The 18,185-nt window shown below is 37.7% G+C and overlaps 1 protein-coding gene across 2 annotated transcripts in view; it reads right to left on the reverse strand.

The window, feature by feature from the left end:
- Positions 1-2,666: 2,666 nt before the first annotated feature.
- The window catches only part of pcdh9 (protocadherin 9), a 196,169-nt gene continuing 180,650 nt past the window's right edge, over positions 2,667-18,185 (reverse strand). For both annotated transcript variants that reach the window (XM_079667142.1, XM_079667141.1), the window contains exon 5: positions 2,667-4,764. In XM_079667142.1, coding sequence (XP_079523268.1) covers positions 4,394-4,764 — 371 coding nt within the window. In that variant the 3' untranslated portion in view covers positions 2,667-4,393. The remainder of the gene's footprint in view (positions 4,765-18,185) is intronic.

An 18,185-nucleotide genomic window follows, 5' to 3' on the forward strand; every position in this document is an offset into this window, starting at 1 on the left:
GATTTCGATGGCACTGCACATTCATCTGGAGTTAAAGGCCAGAACAAACTATTCCTCTTTTGTGGACTTTGTGTGACAGCTGAAAATGCTCATTTGGTTAATCAAGATTATGTTTTCGGAAAGTCTTCTGCGTGTTCTGTATGTGCTCTCCGTATTTAACGGAACAAAGCTGTTGGTTATATCTTATGTGGTCCAAATGTGTTAATATGAAACTCTCTTTTCTCTCTTCTTACTGCATTTGTGTTTTAGTATAGATGGCTGTTAATGTGTGTGGTACACCTTTGTACAATTAATTTCAAGAAAGTTTGGTGTATGGCTGTAAAATACTACATCTAAAACTAGAATGTTTTATAAAAGTATATACATTTCTCAAGGTTTGATTTAACAATGATAATTTAGCTATTCTTGTGAAAATCAGCTTCTGTTTATATTTTGCAAACTGATCAATGTTTTTATCCTTGCCTTGGATCCTTGCAATGTCCTCTGAATTTAGCTCAGATGAGTCATAGTGTTAACAGTGCTGATATCTACTATGTGAGTAAAGCAGATAATTATCTGGTCAAGGAAGACAACTTGGATTATAAAGCTACTGTAGGCTGCACAACACTTACCTTCTTTTGACAGTGTTCTACAGAGAAACATTGTCGTTTAAAGCTCCACTGTAACCAGTGTTAGATCCGGGCCTCCCATCGGACTCCTTTTCCAGTGAAGTAAACAGGAATCCCTACTGGCTAAAGATACTTAGATTCACAAGGCAACAGGGTCTGTAAGATTAGTTGAGATCCAGATGGAATTCTACCAAAATCATTCGATGAAATGAAACTAACTGAAGTCTTAGAGCAGACAACATTCCTTTGTGCTCTTATTATCTTCAAATATGGCCTTCAAAATATGTAGATGGTGCTGCTTCTGTCGACTGTATCTTTGTGGAGAGTTGGCTCTCCTTCTGTCTGAAGTGCATGCCTTCTCTGTGACTGATTCCCCGCTGAACATTCACTCTGTTCCACTTTGTGCACGGAGGCTTCCTTGAGAAAATATATTCTCAAAGCCATATAAAAAGGAAATGCGATTGGGAACCTTTTTTCTTGGTTGTGGCGTGACACTAATTTACTTCCTCTCACACTTCCAAGGCAATTAGCTTTGAAGCTTCTCAGAAACTATTCTTGCCCAAGTCGATAGCTAGCATGGCAAATAAGAATTTAAGCAGGTCTATTGGGCGACAGCTGATAAATATATCAAATGAGGTTACAGCAAGTAAGAGAAACCGTAAAGAATAAGGAAAATATAATTACTTCACAAGTTCTGCTGGGTGCCTGGCCCTTCATTACTGGCCAGTGGTTTCAAGCAAATGTATTTCTGAGTCGTTGAGCACAACGCTGCAGTATCATTCTTACATATGTGGAAAAAGTATGTTTAACTCTTGGCAGATTAAGTCATGTGATGATTGTTAACTTATCATCATCACTGGCACTTTGCTGTCTGAAGTATATATGTATTAGTGTCGGTGGGTTTGGCGTTACAGTACCAGACATGTTTGTGTAGCAGGAGAGATAATAAAACACATATATATTTTATACACAAAGTATATTGGTTTTCCCCCAATCAGCCGCCTACTATAAGTAATGTGATATTGACAAACAATAAAAAGACACAAAATCTCCCTGTGCTTTCTCAAGGAGTTTTGAATCATAACCTGATTACTGATAATGTGTTGTCTGGTCGCTCTCAATCATATCCGAACAAACCCACACACACACAGCCCTGATATAGCTGCAGTAAAGATGATTTATTTTAGAGCTACACTCAACCTTACATTGTTTTTAAAGTTGCTGGTCTGTGTCCAAAATTGCTATCACACTATATTTACTGCAATTGTATTTGACCAGTCAATTAAAATGTATACATGATATAGTGCCATCGAAAATCCCTGATATCACCACAACAACATTATATTGAGACATATCCTGTTACTCTAGCCTGGTTAAGGCACAGCGGGCATTGCTTTGCCATATCCACGTTAGAGTAACAGTCTTGGCTCACCCTCATCGTCCCGATCTCAGACCTCTTCACCCTCCATTTGAAATCGTATTGTACCAGTAACTAATCAAAGCTCATAACCTTATGATTAAACATGCAGTACATTGAGAGATTTAATTGAAATTGCTCAAAACTGTGCTTTTCCATGGCAACCCCCTCTCAGAAATTGTACCTTCCCAAAATTGCTTCTTTCACGGTTTGCAGCATTTATAATGGAGGGCTTTCATGCCACAGTGACCCTGGGAGTAATGATTTAGGGGAGGTTTATACTTTTGGATAGGATACAATAAGTAAACTGAAGTAATGGTCAGAGCAAATATATTTAAAGCTGACACACTCTTATGAAATAGGTTTTTCGGACATTGTCTCATTTTGTCTCAAGAGCCCAATGCTTATTTTCAAAGAAAAACGATGTTATTAAAAGTAAATGCTGTGAACATGGCTGTTATAAAATAAATACATTTACTCCAAACATTAGGACAACTAAATTGCCCCTCATGACTGTGGTTTAGAAATAAATTACTGGCTCATTTTACAACAACATTTTGTACCAGGTGATTTTGAAAACGTGTGCCGAAAACCGACACAAAACTTTTAAGGTGAACATCTTGAACACAAATAAGCATACAAATAGTTAAAACATTTATTGCAGTAGCTGTATACCTTTAGAGTAGCAACAAGGATTAACTGTTCCAGTATCTGTGATGTCAAACACCCTTACAACTGACGAACAAACTGCGATAAGCAAATCACTCCAACCCATTTAACTTCTTTATATTGTGACATAAATATGAAAGTGCTTTACAAACTGAATGTCTCCTTAATGCACAAATCAACTCTATTCCAGCAAAATAAAATGACACAAAAATGATCAAGTAAATTTTTAAAAGCTATATCTTTTAGCATGCTTTTCCATTGTGTAAGTTGCCTTCCATGCTGTGGAATAAAACAAACTTCTTCAGACAGTGGAATGACAGATGATCTTTCATGGTTGACCCATTATCTGCACATGTCTTTGAGTTTTTCTTAAGTGCAAAGGACTTGATTTCGTTCTTTAACACCTGTGTGAATGTGTCTCTAAATTTGGCAAACATTCAATGCATAAGGCATTTGATTTTAAGACAGGATAGTCTTTGAAGCCAACATGTTATCGTCATTTAAATAAGCACAATTCAGTGTTTGAAGAAACATAATGAAGGCACAGTGAGTAAAGTGATTCAATCAATATTCAAGATTCAAAGGTTCAATGTCATAATTTTAGTTTAAGTGTTATCTAAACCTGTGTTTTCTTATGGATGGAAACAATAGTCCGTGTGCAAATAATATATATACATATGTCAATAAATTGCAGGTACTACTGAGGGATTGCACCCAGTTAAATCACAATTTGAATAAAATCTATACAGTAATAAGATCAACGTTAGACAAAACATTTAGCCATTTACAAATATATTGCTATTTAATTGTACTGAACACTTTCAAAATCAGTTTATAGAGGAGCGCTTTCAAAGCTTTTCATCTTTATAATGCACATATTGAGCACTGACATCCTTTATACAAAATGTTTTTTTTAAAAAAGGTTTGCCTGTGGTTTTGCATTACTTGAAGAAAATTAATATGAAATATGTTGGAACATTTAGTATATCACGGGATGGAAATTTGTTGTTTCAAAATCAGCCATTGGATTTTTTAAAGAATTGGGTAAATGTTTTCTCGTTGTACATTATGACACATTATAGATATTTGCCCATTCCCAAATCCTCATGACAAGCCATTATGATGACAAGAGCCAAGAACTGTCCTAATCACTGTGGTTATTACGGGTATATGATAGTGGTTAATAAGTCTTATTTACAAACACACAGATAATGACAGAATAAACGAGTGTCCACTAACAGTGTTATTAGAACAACACTTTCTGATATAATTATGTAATTCTATTTTCTTTGATTGTGTTGATTAATATAGTCCCGAACAACTCAATAACAACCACAACACAAATATTTGTATATACTTCAGCCATGGTAGTTTTTTTTTTCTTCCAATTTGTTTTCATTTTCTCCATTTAACGCATGTCCTTCCCCCACTTGTCCAAATCACACATGAAGTAGACAGAAAATGTTACGTTGAAGAAATCCATGGATGTTCATAAAAAAAGAGGTTCCTCTAGAGCCACAGTAAAGTTGAATTGTAGAGAACACAGCATAAGCACTATAGTTGTGTGGCCTACATAGTACATGTGGCTATCACACTGCAGAAGCATCAACTTAAGTGGGAAGAGATGAAACTAGAAAGAACACAATAAAAGAGAGAGGAGTCCATGTGGACATCTCACAGCACAGAAACAAAGTCTGTCTTATAGCTGCTGGTCCTTGGGGCTGTCGGGACAGGACGCTGGCTGGCAGGACTTCAGGCTCACCAGTGGAATATCAGCCATGCCACCGCTGGTGAAGTGTCCCTCTCCACTCCCAAACGGTTTCCTGTCACCAAAAGGATCTGACCGCCCACTATCATTTTTCCAGGTTCTGGTCAGAGTATGTCCATTGAGAAGTTTTTCCTTGGGACCCCACTCCCTCTGAGACCCAAAGCTAGACACGGGTGATTTTGGCTGCTGGTATGTTCCCAACGTCGGAGGCATCCAGCAGTTGTCTGAATGTCCCAGGACGAGGCATTCTTGGGTGCACATCTCTGTTGCTTCCACTAGACCACGAGGTCCCAGGGGGCCATCTAAAGGAGAAGAAACAACAAACAACAATATGTTAAAAATAAATTAAGACCAGGTACATAAAAGGATAATAATAATAATAATATAAAGATGGTGGTCTTGTTTCCACAAGCAGGATACAACATGTTAATCATTGTATTAGATACACCTGTACACATGCTTGTTAATGCAAACACCATATCAGCCAATAATGTGACAGTTACTCAATGCATACAAACATGCAGCATAGTCAGTTGTTGTTCAGAGCAAACAACTGAATGGGGAAGAAATGGGATCTAAGTGACTTTGACTGTGAAAAGATAGTTTGGGCTAAACGGGTGTTTTGAGTATCTTAGAAACTGCTGAGCTACAGGGAATTTCACAAACAACAATAGAGTTTACAGAGCATGGTGTGAAAAACAACATCCTGTGCACGGCAGTTATGTGGGGGAAGGCCTTGTTAATGAGCGAGTTCAGAGGAAAATGTTTAGACTGGTTTAGGCTGACAGAAGAAGGAACCTTAATAAACACGCTTAATAACTATGACTAGAGCTAGGTAGAGAAGTATCTCTGAACACAAACATGTTGAACCTTGAAGTAGATGGGCAGCAGCACCAAAGGACCACAGGGGGTTCCATTCTTGATGTCCGAGAACAAGAAGCTGAGGCTATGATTGGCACAGGCTCAACAGAAAGATTTGAAAGGCTCGTGCTGATGAATATGATTTCTGCTGGGACATGCAGATGGTAGGGTCAGAATGTGTCCAAAAGAACATGGATCTAGGGATCTATCCTGCCTTGTGTCAGAGCATAATGCTCCTGGTGCTGAGACATCTTTTCTTGGAACACATTAGGCCACTTTACACAAATTGAGCATCAAGATGCACTGTGTCAAAAAGCACATGTCATCGAAGCTGTTTCCACCAACATGACAATGAGTTCAGTGAACTCCGTAGACTTGCACAGTCCGCTGATCACAGTTCAATACAGCACCTTTGGGATGTGGTGGAATGGGAAATGTCCACATTAATGTGCAGCCGATAAATCTTTAGCAACTGTGTGATGCTCTTGTCAACATGGCACAGTAACTCTAAGTGATATTTCTGGCATGAATAGTTGAGTCCGTTCTGAGTGCAAAGAAATCTTTGCGGGTGAAGATAATTAAAGCAGAAATTATTCTACCTCAAAATTATATATATATATATATATATATATATATATATATGCAGTATAAACATGTACCTTTTTAGGAGAGGTTAAAACAAGAGTACTCCCAGTCACATCAACATAAAACTATAGACTGTTGTGTTTGGTTATGGCAATGTTTCAAACACTATTAGAGATTTCATTTCAATAAAGAACAAAGCAACAATCTGAACTGGATTCAGCTGGTTTCCTCTACTAATTGAGTCTCTCAAGCTATGAGGAACATAGGTCATGTGAGTTCAGAGAGATGGATTCTGCGGACCCACCAGCAATCTGAAAAAATAGTTTGCTGTGCTTTCGGGAGCTGGAGAGCATGGAGGGGTATAGATCTTGAGGAAGATGAAAGGAAGAATGAGTTCTCTTTGAGCATTGTCATTTTAAATTGTAAATCCATTGTAAATAGATTTACAGCCTGAGAGATGGTACTGTACACTAGTGATGTTGTCTGATATTCAATCAGTAATTAGGCTACACATGCAAGCAAACTTTCTTATATCTCTTTGCTTTAATCTCACACTTTTAAATAAGTAAAGAGATAGTTTGAACTACATCCTGCATATTTGTTCTTAAGTGTAAAAAAAACACACAGTGAAAGCCGTTTCAGTATCAATAGATATTCAGGCACTGTTTAGAAATCTATGATTTTGACCAACGTTATTGTCAATGGTAAAGCTGCACAACGGCACACTCTGTAACTATGTATTGAGAAAACATGATTGATGTTAAAAATATGTTTTTTCTCAGGAGAAAAGATCCTCAACCTGTTCCCTAGAACCAGAGAAAAAATGAGAAAATGTTGAAGGTCATTTTGCAAAACAACGAATCATCAGCGGGACATTCCTCTCAAACGCATCGCTACCATCTGGCTCGTCTGATGAACATGCATCACCATTCAAACATAACAAATCAAACAAGTCAGTGTTTTAGGTGGTATTTGCTTGAATCTCATTTGATAGAAAAGCATGCATAATAATGCAGCACTGCCGTTTGAGGGTTTGTTCTTCTTTGAGTTGGTTTCATCATCTGTTTTAAAGAATCAATCAATTCTGCTAGTGTTTGTAAATCAAACTTCAAAGGGTAATGAATTCATCTGTTTTTGTCCTAAAAGATAAAATGATAACTATTTGTCCTAATTTGTCCCCTTGCTTTGCGTAAAAAGCGAATTGTTGGCAGCAAAGTCCTTGAATGTATCAGGGGGCTTTTTTTAAACACCTGCCTGGACCTGTTTTTCTCCTTGATGGTTCAACAATACGCACTTGAGAGTCTGTTTTATGAAGCTTCATTTGATTTCAGGAGCAGAATGGATAGGAAAAGTACTACACTGGTTAATATTGAGTCTGTAACTTAAATGTAATACCCTAGTATTTAAATATGTGTACATTTATAAACTATATTGCAAATAGTGCGAATGTCAATTCTGTGAATGGCCTGTTGGTGTGAACATCATTGATAATCAAATACTACTTTTGAAGAGTTGCTGCATCTACACTGACCTAAATAGTTTTGGTTTTCAGATATTTATGGTCCAAAAGTTCAACCTGCTTCCTTGTGGTCAAAAATGTGAAAACCTTACTTTGTTGCTCTACAAATAAAAACATGTATGAAAAAAGCAACGTCAGTTCCAAATTGATTTGTAAGGCTAATCTACCTATACTACTCTGATGGAATCTAGACAAAATGTTAAATATATATTTTTAGTTTCTACTACAGTTATTTTGTGGCAAATCCTTGCATATTTAATATCTTGACCGCAAAGTTCATGTGACTCAATTTGTGCTACAGATGCAATTAAAAGTTGTTTCTTTTTAAGAGGAGAGGAAAACTTAACTGCTCCCATGATTCTGTATGTCTTCTGAAGCAAATGAAAAGACAATTATAAATGTGGGGGGGAGACCAAAAAATAGTATTATACCTTTGGCTAAAATTCGTATTTATGACAAGGTCTTTTGGGTTATTCCTCTGTAAGACAATGAAGACCATGTCCTCAATTTCCACTAAGTGGTGCAGCCTGTACACTGGGCTCTGGCTTTAACAGCACATTCAGTTAAACAGCGTGAGGAAAGCTGGGACGAGAAAGCCAGTCACTCTTCTGCATGAATGTGGAGTCCATCACAATAACAGGCACTCTTAATTGGCGTTAGGAGTCTAACCAAGACACACATTATCATAGTTGCATGAAGAACCACGGAGAGCCATAATACATGGTGCCCGGGAGACAGTAAGATGAATTCCTTAAATGTGATTGTAGACGAGTGAGTAAACATCTAGGGAGCTGTTACTGAAGAGAGATGGAAGAAAGGGAATGGATGGTGAGCAGAGGAATGATGTACAGACCTGCCATGTATAATAAGTGTTGATATGTTTGTTTTGTAAGGAAAATCTTTTCAATGAAGGCATGGTAAATCCACTTTATGTTAATTCTTAAAATGTTTTAAATAATGAAGTGCTTGAAAAATAATTATATTATAAAAAGGAAAACCCTAAGTATTTTGTGAATTATAGTATATATGTATGTATTGTCAATAATTAGTATTAGCAGTGCATGTATGACTTACAGTAGAATCAGGTGACTGTATGTCTATATTTTATTTTTTTAAACAAAAGCAGAGCCAGTTATTAATCAAGGGCACTTTGTGTTTTTCTATTCCCCTGGTGTAATAAACATGACCATTTGCATGTAGATTGGCACAATCAGTGGCCCAAGTGGGCAGCAGAGGATAATTTAAATCAGCAATGTTCTACTCTAATTTGCGCATACCTGCTGTTTCAGAAAATGCAGAGACAAACCCCGATGGAGAGAACACTTGAGGCGTAGAGCTGATGGTTGAGAAAGAAAACCTATATATACTGTTAATCCCTGATATCTAACCATGGATACCTCAGGGGCTACTAAAGACAGTACATTATCAACTATCTAATTAAAATAAAGTAAGGGGTATTGTCAAGAAAACATTGTCCATGTACAATCAAAATAAATCAAAATCCAGGTTTAGTTATTTCCTTGAATTTTTCTCAACTGAGTACAGAAAAGCACATTTACAATTCAACAATATCTCCAGGATAAGGACATATCTCCATTTTACCAACCAAGTGAAAGCAGAAGACAATTATTTTGTTCCCAACGTTTTAGAGTACTTTACTTTATCATTCTCCAGGCCTCCACGTTTTCCTATTCAAAACTACAACTCAGCAGTCAAAATATTTCAAACAAAACCAAACCACAGCACAACACATTACTTTTGCCTGAATGTCTCTTCCCTGGCTCCCTGTTGAAGCACATGTAGATGTAGCCCTACCCTTAACAGTGTGCAGGAATATGATGGTCCTCTTAATTGAAAGGACACTTTCAACCAACTTCCCTCTGGAACCGACTTGCTGACATTCTAAAAGGATGAGTTTCAGATTCGGTATTTGTTTATCAAGCACAGTCTGTGACCTTCGTAAACTCCCACCTTATTATCCATTTTCTTCTCTTTGTTTACTTATATTGCAGTGTGTCATTGACTTAATTATCTTGTGGCCCAACCTACCATTGTCCAGGATTTTCATATTTATGTAATCAATACACGGATACTCACAAAGACAAATCCCTATTTTCATCATTCTTTCCCTGCATAGCTATTTATTTCTGATGATCTTCACTGTGAACAGACCTCAGATTTCCTCTGACTTAACTTGACAGATATTGACCATCAAAACGTATTAGCAGCTAGCGTCTTCAGATTATCTGCAGTGCCAGAGCGTAAGCTAGTTTGCCCCATTGCATTCAACCCCCAACTCTGTAATCAGAGTGACATCTTGTGTCATGTATCAGCATTGTGAATGGGTTGGAGATTGAGCCAATTGTTAGTGACAAGAAATGTGTACTTTGATTACATACTGTATTCATACGCTTTTTCGTGCACAGTAACAAAGCTGTACATGCAAATACGTTAATCATAAATCTGTCACTGCTGAAAACCATGTGACTTGGAAAAGCCCAGAGGGTGTCAAGTGACACCCTGCTGCTCCTGCTGAAACCTTGAAGAGCTGTGGACAGATGATAAGCACCAGCACACCACGACACACTACAGCAGCAGATAAGAAGCTACTGGGCATATAATCCATTGTGCTGCAGCTCACCAAACAAGCTTGTAAATCTGAAATAGATTCCGTCCGGCCAAATGAAATATATAAATTGAATTCTTTCATTACTAATGCATGTTGCCTATAATTAAATATGCTAACAAAAAACGTTTTAAAAAGGAAATATATCTGACTTTGGGCCAAGTCAGTAGCGCTACTGAGCCTTAGATGTTATGTGAAAATGAATTTGAAAGTTAAAGTTAGAAGAACCAAAGCAAAGTTAGCATTGTATTGATAACCCTAAACTTAATGAGTTTATGCGTTTCGTTGCTAGGTTACTTACTTATTTCTTATATTTCAAAATGTTGTACTGCTAAAAAACACATTTCAATTATTTTAGTGGAGGTGCCACACAAAATATTTTCTGTTGAAATCTACTGATAATAAATACACATTCCTGAGCTACGTTTCGCAGTATGCATATTCAAAGTCACATCTTTTCAACATAAAGCAGTTCTCTTCATCCACACAAAATGGCTTCTGCATAGTTTAGTCCTTCTTTGTCTGTACATAACTCATGGTTCATGGTTTCTGTGCTCAAGAAGTCAAGCTTCTCCTTGCACACACACACACACACACACACACACACACACACACACACACACACACACACACACACACACACACACACACACACACACACACACACACACACACACACACACACACACACACACACACACACACACACACACACACACACACACACACACACACACACACACACACACACACACACACACACACACACACACACACACACACACACACACACACACACACACACACACACACACACACACACACACACACAAGCAAATAGCCAGTGGCTGATGTTTGTTGCAGAGCCCCTGAGTGCTTTAAATAACATTGAGGCACAGGTGTTAAGGAATGCAAGGGATTCAGAGCGGTATCAGATGGTGCTTACTTTTGCTTACAGCTCTGTGCAAATGTTGCAGATGTCCACAAAGACAGATAACTTAGAGACAAAGAAACCATTAGATTGCCTCCTGATACGGAGTCATTAGGATGTGCTGGGGGCTGGTCTGTTTAATTCTGCAGAAGCTGTTGGATAAATGTGAGCCATGAGCAATTGCTGTTTAACGATGGACACTTTGACCAAACAGTATTCACATGCCTCTCTTTCAGTCCTCCTACTCAGCATCAACAGATCACAGAGGTTACGGAGCACGAGAGAATAATCCTCATTTTTGGCCAGCGGGTGTTTGGAACTATAAGGGAGTATACTTGTTTTCGTCTGCGGGCAATTTCTAATGAGATAACGTTTGGCTAATTAATTGGATGCACACTATCAGTGCTGATGTGCCATTCCCACACCGACAACCTACAGCCTTCAGAATGGCAAGGGGGAACGGGTGGAGAGGGAGTGAGAGTGATTGAGTGCGGGGGATTTAGTGTCCATAGGGCTTGTTTATTTATCCATGCTGTTAAACATGCCCAGATGTTATTTGGGGATGAATGAGGCTTTGTTTTGGTCCAGCATTGAGGCTCAAAGTGCCATGGCGCTGCGTCCAGCTGCTGCCTGAAAACCCACAAGATGCATATGGCAAGTTCATTCTCTATGCTTTAAAGCTGCTGTGACCCTTTCATCCTCCAATACCAAGCCCACATACATATACCACCAATCAATGTTTAGACCCAGGCATATGAGGATATGGAGCATTGTAACCATAGCCTGTATTCATAAAGATGTCCCTCAACAAAAGTACATATATGTTAAATTGCTGTGGAAAACATGTGAGGTGATTGGTATCCGACAAGCATAGAATAACAGCTGCATACAGAACATTTGAAAACAGTTCCTGTGATCTACAGTAAAGGCTATCTGGGGTTGGATATATATGAAAGTGCGCAGAGCAGAGCAACACGCTGGATGCATCCTCAAGAGAATACTAGTCTGGCTGATGGATCCTGTCTAACGCTTCCTTTGAGGCCAGGCAGCAGCTTCTCATGAGAGGAGATGAAGGGCACGAGACAGGCAAAGTAGAGAAAGCAGATAAAGCTTTAGAATAGAAGAGAAGGATGGTCAGAAAGATAGAAGAGAGGATCGAGCATGATGGAAGAGAAAACAAGTTAAGTAAAAATGAATAATAGTTAAACAACAAAAACGCAAAGCCTGTCAAACAAGTGCAGTTATTTACATAATCTCCATGATTTCTGGTAAATATTTGTGGTTTAGACCTCACTTAAAACTATTTTCAGATCAATTTGTAATTCAAATATTCAACCCAAAGTATATGTATCAGATCAACACATTTCTCCTGATGAAAATAGTCTATTGTTTCTTGCATGGTGCTTGTGTGCTGGAAATGAGGGTTGAGAAAAGTGATCAGGATTGTTTTCTCTTTATAATTTGTCATAAAGTAAGTAAATAGCATTATTTAAGAAATGTACATAGGCAATGCATTCAAGGTTCAAGGTTCTTTATTATCAAACTAACATAGCTACAGAGTAATTTTCTAATATTTGCCCTGCACTAATGGGCTTCAGGGTTGGCATCATATTGTATTATTTGAAAATGGTAATTTAACAGCAGTGGTCTGTTCTCAAATACCCTAGGCTACAGCGCTTTAATATTGCCCTCTGACAACACAGACTGCCAATTGACCATCAGTTTTTCTTTTGATCAAAATATATCAGACAATTTGGTGAATAGTATTAACATGATACACAATGAATCTCTGTCCTTATTCTCTTTAACCATAAGTCTTGATTCTAATTTGGGAATGAATATATATATAGCCACTTTGTCACAAATAGGAGTCATTCTGATAGGTATTTACATATATTGGGGATGGGAAAGCTTAAAAAATCCAAGAAGTAATCCAAGACATTTGCACTGTGTTCTTTCCCTTTACTCCCAATGCTCTCTTCACTCAGTGTTTCCCTCTAAACCCAATTGCACCACTCAAGGGTTTGACTTCACATCCACTATAAGCGGAATATTCTATCAAAGTTGTTGAATTTGAGCTAAGTACCATTAAAAATTAAACAGTTGTTTTATGGGTCAATATATTTTTGCTCCAACCTTATTCAAAAGATACATTGATGTAGCCTCTAAAGGGACTATAGATGCTGTTTTGTATTTTGTAACTCCGATATACAGTATATACTGTAAGTCAATGACAACAAAGTAAAGATGCAAGTTAATATGAAATGAATCATATACATTCTTACTACTACTCTCTACATTCTACAGTGTATTAAGAGCTTGCCTTTCATGTGTCGGGAAGAAGCTTAAGGTTGTCCTAAATCAGGTATTGTAGACAGGCCACAGAATCTGCAGAGAACAGCATCAGGCATGCTGCAGAGTAACAGCACAGACGGTGACCTTTCCTGCTCATCTTCTACTGTCCACCACACATTTCATTTGGAGTTCTGGGTCATGCCACCTCCAGAAGTTCTGAGGTGACTCTTGCCTTTTACGCTGCAGCAGCGCGTTGGAGTGGATAAGACGGATAGGGAGCTTTGTGAGTTGGAGCAAGTAGAACGATCAGTTTAACAACCTAAAAGTGAATCTATAGGTGCATTAGCCATCACGTTTCTTTGGGCTCACATCTAGACCAAAGTCCCTGTAATATTGCATATTTGCCCACATGGAACATATTTGTATTTTTGTTAGATTTGTATGTTTTGTCGCATGATACATCATCATGTTTTGTTAAATCTGTCTGTAGAGATGAGTGTCAATCTGTATCAGAATGGTTTTGGACAGACTCTGACATGAACAAGGTAAATACTTTAATTCAAAAGCAGATTAAACAACAGCGGCACTTAAGAAGTGTGCTGCACCTAACAAAGGCTGCTAAATGGAGAACTAACACACACTGACATACCACACTTACTCACAATGCTATGAATTATGAAATGGTTAAGTGTTTTGAATGGGCTCGATGAGTAGATTCTGACAGCTGGAGTAAACAAACAAAGGATCCACAATGTATTGGCTTTACTCGGCCCATACCAATTCAGAAGAAACTATTGAATCAATCCCAGGTACCCGCTACCGACATGCCTACTTTTTTATTAAAATGTTTTATGAGAAAAAAATAAGCAACTTACACTGTGTGAATAATCACAATAAAATGTGGCAATGCTTCTGTTTTAATTATAACTACATTTTCAAGAGAGAACAAAATGTACTGCACTGATAAGGCCGATAAGGTTAGATTAGATTGTTCCCACGGGGCTCTGGTGTAACAGACCAGATATTCACATTCAATTTAAGGAGCCCAGAACACTGTTCTTGGGGGTGGTGTGCTGTGAAAAAAGGTGACGAAAGTAAGGTTGATTAACACACTGGTGAAACAGTGTTGTCTGGCCTGGAGGCACAAGCAAAGGGGAGGATGAGGACTAAATTAAACCCTATTGGAGAAAACACCTTCCGCCCTCTCTGTAATGACAAGAAAGTACAGTAGAGAACATCTTTACACTTCTCAGCATCCAAACTTGGGCCTACAGCTTTAAGATTCTGCAATGCTTACCAAGCAACTCAAGACAACTACGAAGAGAGTGAGGCACGGCCATACTTGTCAACCCTCCCGATTTTCGCGGGAGACTCCCGATTTCATTGCCCTCTCCCGGTTTCCTCCCGGGGTCATATTTCTCCGGCATTTCTCCCGATTTCTGACAAAATCAGATTTACACACGACTGTTTCCACTCGGACTTTAATACAGCTACACCATTGTTTGGTTTCCATGGTAACACGTCTCTTTAGTAGCGTGCGCAACTCAAAGTCTGAGAGGGTGAGGCAGACATTCACAGAAAACAGAACAAGAATCGACAACTGCTCACTCTTTTCCTGTAAAATACAGATCCAGCCCACACATATGCTCCATCAAGGACGGTGCTACAGGGCCGCAAGTCAGTGCACTTACAACTACAATAAGCATGTTAATGTTAATCTAACAGCTCCGGCGATCCACTAGCACCCCCCCATTTTGAAATGCTCCCAATTTCTGAGGTCTAAAGGTTGGCAAGTATGGTGGGCACGGCGTATTCAACAGAATCCAACGTATATTGTACATATTGCAATATGTCTGAAGCTATGCTATGCATACATTTGGATTAAACAGCACTATTGTGAACATAAAGAAAATGCATTTTAGCAAACTTCAATTTGTTGTAGGTTTATACATTTTATACACTGTATTTTTGTTACCCATCATATAGTACATAGGGTACCTTTTTGAGAGATACACTGTACATGGCGGCCTTCCCACTTACTATACAAAAACCCTGGTTATTTAATTCAACTTAAGAATAAAAGAAGAATGAAGAGAATATGTTTAGTAGAGTTGTTTGAAAGACTGTTTTGACAGCGCTGCCATACCTAATACAAGTAACATACAGTATAAATTCAGACCTTCAGTTTGAAAAATAATCTATGCTGCCATGATCATGTCTATTCATCCATCCGTCCATACATTGTTATTGCCCATGCATTTAACCATCTGTGAATGACACAAATTCAATAACTATTTCTATACAACTCATAGGACAACTCAAGCGTGGATACCCAAGCAGTTTGTATTTTCCTTGTGCATTAAACAACAAGGATGGTGATACCAAATATGTTGCGATCATTGCAGCTGTATAGGATCTAATATAGTTATTATAAAAAAATTCTGAGACCTTTCTTTGAAAATACAAATCCATCACATGGGGAGATAAATAAAGTCAGCACGATAACATGTTTTGTTTTTGAAAAGGGTAAATGCTTAAATGCAACTTATTGACAGAAGCATAATTCTGAAACTGCATTATTTCTATAACGAGTTGGATCACAATTATACCAAACTGTATTTAAACATAACGCAAAACAAATATATTATAATCAAATCATTTTTATCTATAAAAATAGAGACTTGAAAAAAAAGAAATAGTAATTTTCTTTCCTTTAAATGTAAGAGTAGATGTTACTACCTAGCAACACAGCTTTTCAAAACACAAATTTGAATTGAAGTTTTGCACAGCTCAGTGCAAGTGCTCAGTCTCCATGACAACAATAGCCATGTAAAAATGATTTCTTCTCCCTCTCTAATCTTCCACTGCATTAGACCCAGCCACCGACCTTGTAATCTAATTTCTGTTCTAAGTCAGTGAGTATGCCGGCTCATCTCAACAGTGGATCGAATATATTTCTGGTCAAAGACCTTTAGTAATACTGATGATAACAACGAGACGGATACTGCATGTGATAACTGATTCAGTTTATAAACTTGCCCCTTATTTATGGACATTTAGAGTGTACACTTTAATCTACATTTCGCCTTAATTCATCCTCTCGGAACAATGAACATCTATGCCAAGTTTCATGTTAAGACCAAAACACCAAAGTGCTGAGACCATGTTTCTGTTTTTATTTTAGAAAAAGAAAAGTCTACAACCCCTTTCCCAGAACACACATATATTTCCAGACGGCAATCACTAACAGCTGACATTTTAAATATGAGGAATAGATTTGAAATTCAATACAAGGGTATAATCTTTTAATCATTGTGAGCATGCAGTGGCTGTGACGGTGAAAGTAATTTAACAGATACAGATAATCATCATGTTGACCTCATAATACAGTAACGTTGCACCATGACAACAATTCACTTTGCCTCATATGCACCAGACACTAGAAAAACGTAACCGTCTAGCTGCAAGAAAATAATGACTGCAAGCTTCAATGATGCTCAGTGGCTCGATTTGGTTCAATCCAATTGCTTTAGGTTTACCGTATAACACTGTGCCTTTATGCTATTTTTTCACATTACAGTACTTTCTTTGTGGTATGCAGTGAGTATTATATAATTATCTCAATGATAGAGGTGTATCAGTACAACATATATTATCCAAAGAAAATACATACAGTACATTTATTTATGTTCAGCATCTGGTAAACTAATTTAATCATGTCCTTATTCAAAATAATCAATGTTTAAAATGGCATGTGTTAAAACAAAATATCAGTATGTTTATTACTTAACTAGCAGTCAGATTTAAAGTGGACCTATCTTGCTATATTTGAATAATATAGTGTAGGACGATACCTATATAAGGCATATTTATACTTTTTATTTTTCAAAATACCAAACAGATCATGCATTTTAGCCATTCCTCATTTCGCTCAATTTAACACTGTCTTTTCATGGGCTGATTCTGTGAGAACAGCACCATCTACAGGCCTGGCATATGTACTACAGCGTCTCCAGCGCTTTCGAACGGCAATGTCCGTGGCTGTCTCCTCCTGATTGGTGGAGTTGGCCCAATAGCCATAGCGCCACTTCTGTGACGTCATAGAAGTGTTCAAATCTGGATCAGTCTGTATTAGATCCGTTGCAGCCCCTTTTTAAGAGATTTGGGTATGGACGAAAATAGAGAGGGTTGTGTTTTCTGACACTTGGTGAGTTCCCTGGAACACCGGGGACACATATTCATGTATAAAAGACGTACAAAAGTGCATTTTGCATGATAGGTCACCTTTAAGGATGAGTTGAGTTTTACATTTCAATATTTAGAGATACTCTGAAATTTAGAGTATGTGACACCTAATTTGGCATAATGAATAAATCCCTTGATTAAAGCCACGCAGTTGTCTCAAACTATTATAAAACCCTTTCAATTAAAACTATTTGATAAGACACAAGCATTGTAGTGTGCTTTGCTTTATGTAAGGCTGATGAACATGAGCTTCGAAATGTGTTCAAAGCATCTTTTCTTTCTTCATTAACAAAGTACTTCTGGGGATAATTAAATGGCAGCTATATTAAGATTTGAATAATTGAATATGGAGAAACGTATTATACTTTACATTACTAATGTATCCCTCGTGTCTCTGTCCAAAAGTTAAGGTCTAGGCAGCTTGATTGTTAGGGTGAGAGTTTGGATTAGAGAGTAGAGAATATTGGGTTAAGTTTCCCTTACAGTAAGTACAGCATGGTTAAGGAAAGATAACTATAACCATAACAGTTGACTCATTATAAGACCATGATTCTGAGTTTGCAATGTCAGTCATCTTCCTCAACAGCCTTTACAGAATATGCCCTGGGTTATAGATACAAAAATGTATTGTATAGACATATGCCTTTTTGTCTTACCATAC

The sequence above is a fragment of the Notothenia rossii genome, assembly GCF_949606895.1.
Source record: "Notothenia rossii genome assembly, chromosome: 2".
In the NCBI taxonomy this organism is placed as follows: Eukaryota; Metazoa; Chordata; class Actinopteri; order Perciformes; family Nototheniidae; genus Notothenia; species Notothenia rossii.